Below are 10000 nucleotides of genomic sequence, written 5' to 3' on the forward strand. Positions count from 1 at the left end.
AATATATTTTTTACATGTTACATTTTATTCAGACAGTTGGAAACAGAGGAGGAGACAGTAGGAAGGGATGGACACAAGTCTCCGGTGGGGAGTACTAGATACTACTAGATGTGGCAAGATGCTAAAACACAGACTGACACAAATATGCAGACATATCTCTGCACACAGAGATAGACAGACAGACAGACAGACATATCTCTGCACACAGAGACAGACAGACATACATATCTCTGCACACAGAGACAGACAGACAGACAGACATATCACTGCACACAATGACAGACAGACAGACAGACATATCTCTGTACACAGAGACAGACAGACAGACAGACATATTTCTGTACACAGAGACAGACAGACAGACATATATCTGCACACAGAGACAGACAGACATACATACATAATAATATAATATGCCATTTAGCAGACGCTTTTATCCAAAGCGACTTACAGTCATGTGTGCATACATTTTTACGTATGGGTGGTCCCGGGGATCGAACAAGCGCCATGCTCTACCAATTGAGCTACAGAGGACCATATCTCTGCACACACACACAGACAGACAGACAGACAGACAGACAGACAGACATATCTCTGCACACAGAGACAGACAGACATATCTCTGCACACAGACAGACAGACATATCTCTGCACACAGAGACAGACAGATACATACATATATCTGCACAGAGAGACAGACAAACAGACATATCTCTGCACACAGAGACAGACAGACTGATAGACAGACATATCTCTGCACACAGAGACAGACAGACATATCTCTGCACACAGAGACAGACAGACATATCTCTGCACACAGAGACACACAGAGAGACAGACAGACGGCACTCACGCAAGCACACACCCTCCAGTTGACGTGTGTATCATGTATTGTGTTAGCTACCTGGCTCATGTCCTTCTTGCCCATGCCAAACTTGTAGTGACCCAGCAGGAAGGGCCAGACTTCCTTCCTGATGTCATGCTGTACACCTCCGTAATACACCAGCCGCAACAACTCCAACTCCTTATAGTTCTATTGGGGGGAGAGAGAGGAGAGAGAGAGAGCAAGAGAGAGAGAGAGAGAGAGAGAGAGAGAGAGAGAGAGAGAGAGAGAGAGAGAGAGAGAGAGAGAGAGCGAGAGAGAGAGAGAGAGCGAGAGAGAGAGAGAGAGCGAGAGAGAGAGAGCAGAGAGAGGGAGAGAGAGAGAGAGAGAGAGCGAGAGAGAGAGAGAGAGAGAGAGAGAGAGAGAGAGAGAGAGAGAGAGAGAGAGAGAGCGAGAGAGAGAGAGAGAGAGAGAGAGAGAGAGCAAGAGAGAGAGAGAGAGAGCAAGAGAGAGAGAGAGAGAGAGAGAGAGAGAGAGAGAGAGAGAGAGAGAGAGAGAGAGAGAGAGAGAGAGAGAGAGAGAGAGAGAGAGAGAGAGAGAGAGAGAGAGAGAGAGAGAGAGAGAGAGAGAGAGAGAGAGAGAGAGAGAGAGAGAGAGATCATGAGCTCATGGGCTCCTGAGTTCTTCTGCAAAAACATTGAATTATAGTTGGATAAATGTAGATAAACGTGGATTTTTTATTCGCAACGACGTATACAGGATACTACCCTCTACATCAAAACCTTCAAATCAAAATTCCATAACTAAAACCTTGATTTTGGACAAAATTACCTGAATGGATTCTTACTACCCAGGACTATCAAGAAAAAATACTTATAAGAAACCAAAACCTGCAGAAGAAACACAGCGGAAACCTGGAATAACCATTCAACACAAAACTGAGTGAGTAATGTTCAGTCTGAACCTACTTCTGAAACCAAAAAGTAAAAGACAATCATCTCTAGGTAATTTTGTTATACAAAGCTTAGTAAATAAAATAACCAAGCTGCTGGGACAGAACAGGCCTGGCTGCAACTTCAATTAGCACTGAAGTGTGAAGTGATATGTGTGAAAACTCTTGAGCCCAACAATAGCAGCAGTTTCACAGCCTCCCCCACCCAAAAGCCCCCTGTGCAGATGTCATCACAGAACCCCTTGGATATTAAAAATAACACTGCATGGAAAAAGTACAAAAAGAAGCTCCTCAAGGACAACCCAGAGACACTATTTGCTGACTGCTACAAAGAGGAGAACGTAAGCGACTTCATTTTCCACACAGACCATCCCCTGGCATGGAACAGTGCTATAAGAGCACGCTACCCCTATGTCAAGAGAGAGGGTCTTGGCCCAGGGTGGAAACTCAGAATACTAGACATTGAGGAAATTGAAACAACCTCCATCAACGTGTACCAGTCTGGGACAGTAATGGTGCAGGGCATCCTCATGCAGTTCCAGCAGGACTTTTACTGGATCAAAGAGAGAGCACAGCAGGAAAAGCTCTCTCTCTGTGACGACTCCCCCATCCTGAGTGAGTCTGATTACACCTCTTCAAACTGTCCTGTAGACAAGGATGGTCACTCCCCCCAGCACTGAACACACCCAAGTCCAACAACTACACTGCTCCTCCATCATTGAGAGGGATGCATTCACAGAGCTGGAGAGAGAAATGGTGTAGCTCAGAGAGCTTGCCACACATGTCACAGCTAACAGCAGTGAAGGAGGAGGGAGAGGAACACATGGCACAGCTAACAGCAGTGAAGGAGGAGGGAGAGGGACACATGGCACAGCTAACAGCAGTGAAGGAGGAGGGAGAGGAACACATGGCACAGCTAACAGCAGTGAAGGAGGAGGGAGAGGAACACATGGCACAGCTAACAGCAGTGAAGGAGGAGGGAGAGGGACACATGGCACAGCTAACAGCAGTGAAGGAGGAGGGAGAGGAACACATGCATGGCACAGCTAACAGCAGTGAAGGAGGAGGGAGAGGAACACATGGCACAGCTAACAGCAGTGAAGGAGGAGGGAGAGGGACACATGGCACAGCTAACAGCAGTGAAGGAGGAGGGGAGAGGAACACATGGCACAGCTAACAGCAGTGAAGGAGGAGGGAGAGGAACACATGGCACAGCTAACAGCAGTGAAGGAGGAGGGAGAGGAACACATGGCACAGCTAACAGCAGTGAAGGAGGAGGGAGAGGAACACATGGCACAGCTAACAGCAGTGAAGGAGGAGGGAGAGGAACACATGGCACAGCTAACAGCAGTGAAGGAGGAGGGAGAGGAACACATGGCACAGCTAACAACAGTGAAGGAGGAGGGAGAGGAACACATGGCACAGCTAACAGCAGTGAAGGAGGAGGGAGAGGAACACATGGCACAGCTAACAGCAGTGAAGGAGGAGGGAGAGGGACACATGGCACAGCTAACAGCAGTGAAGGAGGAGGGAGAGGAACACATGCCACAGCTAACAACAGTGAAGGAGGAGGGAGAGGAACACATGGCACAGCTAACAGCAGTGAAGGAGGAGGGAGAGGAACACATGGCACAGCTAACAGCAGTGAAGGAGGAGGGAGAGGAACACATGGCAAAGCTAACAGCAGTGAAGGAGGAGAGAGAGGGACACATGCCACAGCTAACAGCAGTGAAGGAGGAGGGAGAGGAACACATGGCACAGCTAACAGCAGTGAAGGAGGAGGGAGAGGAACACATGGCACAGCTAACAGCAGTGAAGGAGGAGGGAGAGGAACACATGGCACAGCTAACAGCAGTGAAGGAGGAGGTGAGAAAGCTGAGGTGTGACAGAGAGCAGGACACTCCCCCAGAGCACAGCCCACCTCAGACCCGGACCACAACCTCAACACCACAATGGGACAGACAACACAGGACCCACCAACCCAACAGACCCCACCCCCTCCTAACAGCACCCCTGTCAGCTCCCCCGATAGCCCTCCTGACAACCCCCACACATCCACTGAGGACACACAAAAGCCAGAGATTTTGCTCCTCATTGACTCAAATGGCAAATACATTATAATATAATATGCCATTTAGCAGACGCTTTCATCCAAAGCGATTTACAGTCATGTGTGCATACATTTTTACGTATGGGTGGTCCCGGGGATCGAACCCACTACCCTGGCGTTACAAGCGCCATGCTCTACCAATTGAGCTACAGAGGACCATATCTCTGCACACAGAGACAGACAGACAGACAGACAGACAGACAGACAGACAGACATATCTCCGCACACAGAGACAGACAGACAGACAGACATATCTCTGCATACAGACAGACAGACAGACATATCTCTGCACACAGAGACAGACAGAGACATACATATATCTGCACACAATTGAGCTACAGAGGACCACAAAGAGGATAAACTTTTTCCCAAACACAAAGTGGCTAAACTCTGGTGCCCAAACACTAGGCATGTCCTGGAGCTGTTGTCAGAGGACAGACTAGGGTCCCCCAGCCACATCATAATTCACACGGGCACAAACGACCTGAGGGCCCAGCAGGAAAGGGGTGGCCACAGCACTTTAGGGAGTGATTGAAAAAGCTTCTTCCACTTTCCCTAACACGTGAGTGGTTATCTCCACCCTGCTACCATGAAAATACATTCACCCTGCCATCATACAGCGGGTGAATGCAGCATCTCCCGGGACTGTGCCTCAAAACCTAATGTCTACCTGGCCCACCACTCCACCCTGGACTTGGACAGCCTTTACGCTCAGGTCCACCTATACAAGGTAGCAGTTCCAACTTTTGCCAGGACCCTGAAGGATGTCACCCTCAACAGCAGCCCCAGCACCTCACACAGGAGCAACAGAGCAACGGACACCCCGCCCAGACCAGCGAGACCCCCTCCTGAAGGACCTGCACCGAGAGAACCCACGCCAAGAGGACCTACACCCAGACCACAGTATCACCAGCCACACCCCAACCAGCTGAGACCACCCCAAACAAACCCTGGCCACACCCTATATAGGCCCACCCCAGATCAGACCTATGCCCCTTCTGCCCCCCCATGCCCCCCGCCCCTGCAGCAAGGACCTCAACATGACAGCCGCACATATGCCCAGGCCGTGAGCAGAGCAACAGGCCCAACCCCCCCCCTAATACACCCCTCCATGCCCCATCCTGCGACCTAAGAGGTATGTATCTGATGCTCAACACGCTCTGCTCACACCTACTGTAATGGTTCGGGCCTAAACCACACGAAAACAACACTAGACACAATGGAACACAAAGCTTTTACTATCTCATCCTGGAATTAACAAGGTCTGAGGTCATCTGCCATTGGCCTAAAGTGCAGGAACCCAGAATTCATCAAAGAAATCGGAAATACAGACACTGTCATCCTACAAGAAACATGGTATAGAGGAGACGGACCCACTGGTTGCCCTCTAGGTTACAGAGAGCTGGTAGTCCCATCCACCAAACTACCAGGTGTGAAACAGGGAAGAGACTCAGGGGGTATGCTAATTTGGTATAGAGCAGCCCTAACTCACTCTATTAAATTAGTCAAAACAGGAACATTTTACATCTGGCTAGAAATGAATAAGGAAATGATCTCAACAGAGAAAAATGTCCTCATGTGTGCTACCTACAGTTGAAGTCGGAAGTTTACATACACTTAGGTTGGAGTCATTAAAACTCGTTTATTTCAGATTATTTCACTTATAATTCACTGTATCACAATTCCAGTGGGTCAGAAGTTTACATACACAAAGTTGACTGTGCCTTTAAACAGCTTGGAAAATTCCAGAAAATGATGTCATGGCTTTAGAAGCTTCTAATTTACATCATTTGAGTCAATTGGAGGTGTACCTGTGGATGTATTTCAAGGCCTACCTTCAAACTCAGTGCCTCTTTGCTTGACATCATGGGAAAATCAAATGAAATCAGCCAAGACCTCAGAAAGAAAATTGTAGACCTCCACAAGTCTGGTTCATCCTTGGGAGCAATTTCCAAACGCCTGAAGGTACCACGTTAATCTGTACAAACAATAGTACGCAAGTATAAACACCATGGGACCACGCAGCCGTCATACCCCTCAGGAAGGAGACGCGTTCATCTCCTAGAGATGAACGTACTTTGAAAAGTGCAAATCAATCCCAGAACAACAGCAAAGGACCTTGTGAAGATGCTGGAGGAAACAGGTACAAAAGCATCTATATCCACAGTAAAACGAGTCCTATATCGTCATAACCTGAAAGGCCGCTCAGCAAGGAAGAAGCCACTGCTCCAAAACCGCCATACGGTTTGCAACTGCACATGGGGACAAAGATCTTACTTTTTGGAGAAATGTCCTCTGGTCTGATGAAACAAAAATAGAACTGTTTGGCCATAATGACCATCGTTATGTTTGGAGGAAAAAGGGGGGTCTTGCAAGCCGAAGAACACCATCCAAACCGTGAAGCATGGGGGTGGCAGCATCATGCTGTGGGGGTGCTTTGCTCAGGAGGGACTGGTGCACTTCACAAAACAGATGACATCATGAGGAAGGAAAATTATGTGGATATATTGAAGCAACATCTCAAGACATCAGTCGGGAAGTTAAAGCTTGGTCGCAAATGGGTCTTCCGAATGGACAATGACCCCAAGCATACTTCCAAAGTTGTGGCAAAATGGCTTAAGGACAACAAAGTCAAGGTATTGGAGTGGCCATCACAAAGCCCTGACCTCAACCCTATAGAACATTTGTGGGCAGAACTGAAAAAGCGTGTGCGAGCAAGGAGGCCTACAAACTTGACTCAGTTATACCAGCTCTGTCAGGAGAAATGGGCCAAAATTCACACAACTTATTGTGGGAAGCTTGTGGAAGGCTACCCGAAACGTTTGACCCAAGTTAAACAATTGAAAGGCAATGCTAGCAAATACTAATTGAGTGTATGTAAACTACCCTTTTAGACAACTTCCTGGACAAAACATTTCACAGTAATAGTGAAGGTGTAAACTTGGCAGTAGAAACCTTTCAGCTTCCCTATCAAATCTAAAAATGTCAAACCGACAACCGAAGAAAATTAACAATGACAATGACAAAAACCTAAGAAAGAAATTGAGAAACCTATCCAACCAAAAACATAGAGACCCAGAAAACCTGAGTCTACGCCTTTACTATGGTGAATCACTAAAACAATACAGAAATACACTACGGAAAAAGAAGGAACCAGGACAGCAACACAATTAGACCCAACCAAATAATGAGAAAACAAAAAGATAATTACTTGACACATTGGAAAGAATTTACAAGAAAACTGAACAAACTAGAATGCTATTTGGCCCTAAACAGAGAGTACACAGAGGCAGAATACCTGACCACTGTGACTGACCCAAAATTAAGGAAATATTTGACTATGTACAGACTCAGTGATCATAGCCTTGCTATTGACTATATAACTATTTGCACATCGTTACAACACTGTATATATAGACATAATATGACGTTTTATATGTCTTTATTCTTTTGGAACTTGTGTGAGTGTAATATTTACTGTTAATTTATTATTGTTTATTTCACTTTTTGTTTATCTATTTCACTTGTTTTGGCAATGTAAACATATGTTTCCCATGTCAATAAAGAAAGAGAGAGCAAGAGAGAGAAGGAAAGCTTTGACTATGTACAGACTCAGTGAGCATAGCCTTGCTATTGAGAAAGGCCGCCGTAGGCAGACCTGGCTCTCAAGAGAAGACAGGCTATGTGCACACTGCCCACAAAATGAGGTGGAAACTGAGCTGCACTTCCTAACCTCCTGCCAAATGTATGACCATATTAGAGACACATATTTCCCTCAGATTACAGCGATCCACAAAGAATTCGAAAACAAACCCAATTTTGATAAACTCCCTTATCTACTGGGTGAAAAACCACAGTGTGCCATCACAGCTGCAAGATTTGTGACCTGTTGCCACAAGAAAAGGGCAACCAGTGAAGAACAAACACCATTGTAAATACAACCCATATTTATGTTTATTTATTTTCCCATTTGTACTTTAACTATTTGCACATTGTTACAACACTGTATATATACATAATATGACATTTGAAATGTCTTTATTCTTTTGAAACTTCTGAGTGTAATGTTTACTGTTAATATTTATTGTTTATTTCACTTTTGTTTACTATCTACTTCACTTGCTTTGGCAATGTTAACACACGTTTCCAATGCCAATAAAGCCCTTCAATTGAAATTGAAATTGAATTGAGAGCAGTGGCGGCTCCTGAAAAAATTCTCAGGAGGGGCAATTTTTCTGATGATTTAGGTGACCTACACACATTTAAAAAAAGATATGTCCAGCAACAACATGAAGACAGGGGCAGCATATAAGTCAATACCAGAAGCATTTATTGACTGATCTCAAAAGTGTTGGCTTACCAGGGTTGGTGGAGCCCTCAGTTTCATCTTTGCCTCGCAAAGCTAACTCAAACACTCCGCAAAACTTCACACACTGGATTAGCCGGCTGAGGATGTGGCGGTTCTTGCTAATGTCGTAGTAAATATATTTGTTATAGTGAATATGGAATATGATATGTTGAGTAAAATGTTGTGCTAAGATCTATTTAGGTCAGGAGCTGGTTATAAGTTCTGTTCCTATCCAATAACAATGGACAAAAGGGTCCTATCTTGTCAGCCTTGTCAGCAGGTGGCCAAGGACAACACCCACGCCATAGGCCTCTCAGTTCTTCCAACTCACGAGTTCTTGCTCTGAGGACACACACACACACAAACACACACACACACATCATCACTGTTAAACACACACACACACACACACATCATCACTGTTAAACACACACACACACACACACACAAAAATCCCCTCTCTTAGGCTGAACATTTGAAGACAGAGAACCCGACTCAGAGCCAATGCAACAGTGACAGTAGCCTGCAGGGGACCTCGCCCAACTCATCAGGACCAATCAGAAGATCAGAACTACTAGATTGAACCTACTTCATTTATTGCATAAAATGTCTGCACACAATGTTTCGGGGCTCTCTTCAGATAATAATAATAATAATAATAATAATAATAATAATAATAATAATAATATGCCATTTAGCAGACGCTTTTATCCAAAGCGACTTACAGTCATGCGTGCATACATTTTTGTGTATGGGTGGTCCCGGGGATCGAACCCACTACCTTGGCGTTACAAGCACCATGCTCTACCAGCTGAGCTACAGAAAGTGGATACTCATGGATGCGCATTGCAATTGTAAAATGTCAACACAATTGGAGACACCACGTCATTTTTGGAGACATGTTATTGACAGTAAACTATTGTAGATGCGACTGCTAACTAACTAAAACATTTTAGCTGGCTAGCTAATCATCTTAGCTAAATGTGGGGCAAACAATTCAGTTATTTACCGTTAATTTGAGGGATTGGGGTGAAAGAAATCGAGTTACATAGTGATACTTTACGATATACTGTATTGACAATATCGCAATATTTTAGCGCTAGTTGGCTGTACCTGCACCAAAACACCATTATTGTTCCTTCATAGCTTGTTCTCAATCTTTTCACATTGGGAGCCAATTTGTTTTCAGCACTTTTATTTCCATGACTGATCAAAACTCGTTCTCATGGCTTTCTGATCCCTCTGCAACAGACATATGGTGCGCAATAAAATCACAGTATCGAATCGCAATACGTATAGAATCATGAGACTCGCAATGCTGATGCATATATCTTATCGTGAGGTTCCTGGCAATTCCCAGCCCAAGTTCATTTGCCACAACAAATCTCTTCGCTAGCAAACGCGATGTCTTCTCCAAAACGGCAATGTGTCTCCAGCAATGTTTACTTTTTTGACGTTCTATGGCATCTCCACTTTCCAAGCATATATGACCACATGTAATATTTTGGTAAGTGATGCAAATAGTGAACTATGTAGGGCCAGGATGTAAAATATATGTAGCTGCAGCAATTTCTCTTATCTGATATGGTAAGTAATGGGGCTTAATTTATAGCTCCCTAAGAGTTTGACGAACGGTCCGTGAACGCGATTCCAGATATATTTACCTCTGAATAAACTGCCTTTATTACACCATATCCACATCCAGTAAACTTGTGATTATCAACACTAACCTCATCGTTGTGGCGGCGGACAGCTAGCCTGTATCCC

General features: G+C 45.1%; 1 protein-coding gene across 3 annotated transcripts in view; it reads right to left on the reverse strand.

The window, feature by feature from the left end:
- The window catches only part of LOC121555676 (small G protein signaling modulator 2), a 158640-nt gene that overhangs the window by 33051 nt on the left and 115589 nt on the right, over window positions 1–10000 (reverse strand). For all 3 annotated transcript variants that reach the window (XM_041869505.2, XM_041869504.2, XM_041869503.2), the window contains one exon: window positions 905–1033. In XM_041869505.2, coding sequence (XP_041725439.1) covers window positions 905–1033 — 129 coding nt within the window. The remainder of the gene's footprint in view (window positions 1–904; window positions 1034–10000) is intronic.

Source organism: Coregonus clupeaformis, unplaced genomic scaffold (genome assembly GCF_020615455.1).
Source record: "Coregonus clupeaformis isolate EN_2021a unplaced genomic scaffold, ASM2061545v1 scaf0172, whole genome shotgun sequence".
Taxonomy (NCBI): domain Eukaryota; kingdom Metazoa; phylum Chordata; class Actinopteri; order Salmoniformes; family Salmonidae; genus Coregonus; species Coregonus clupeaformis.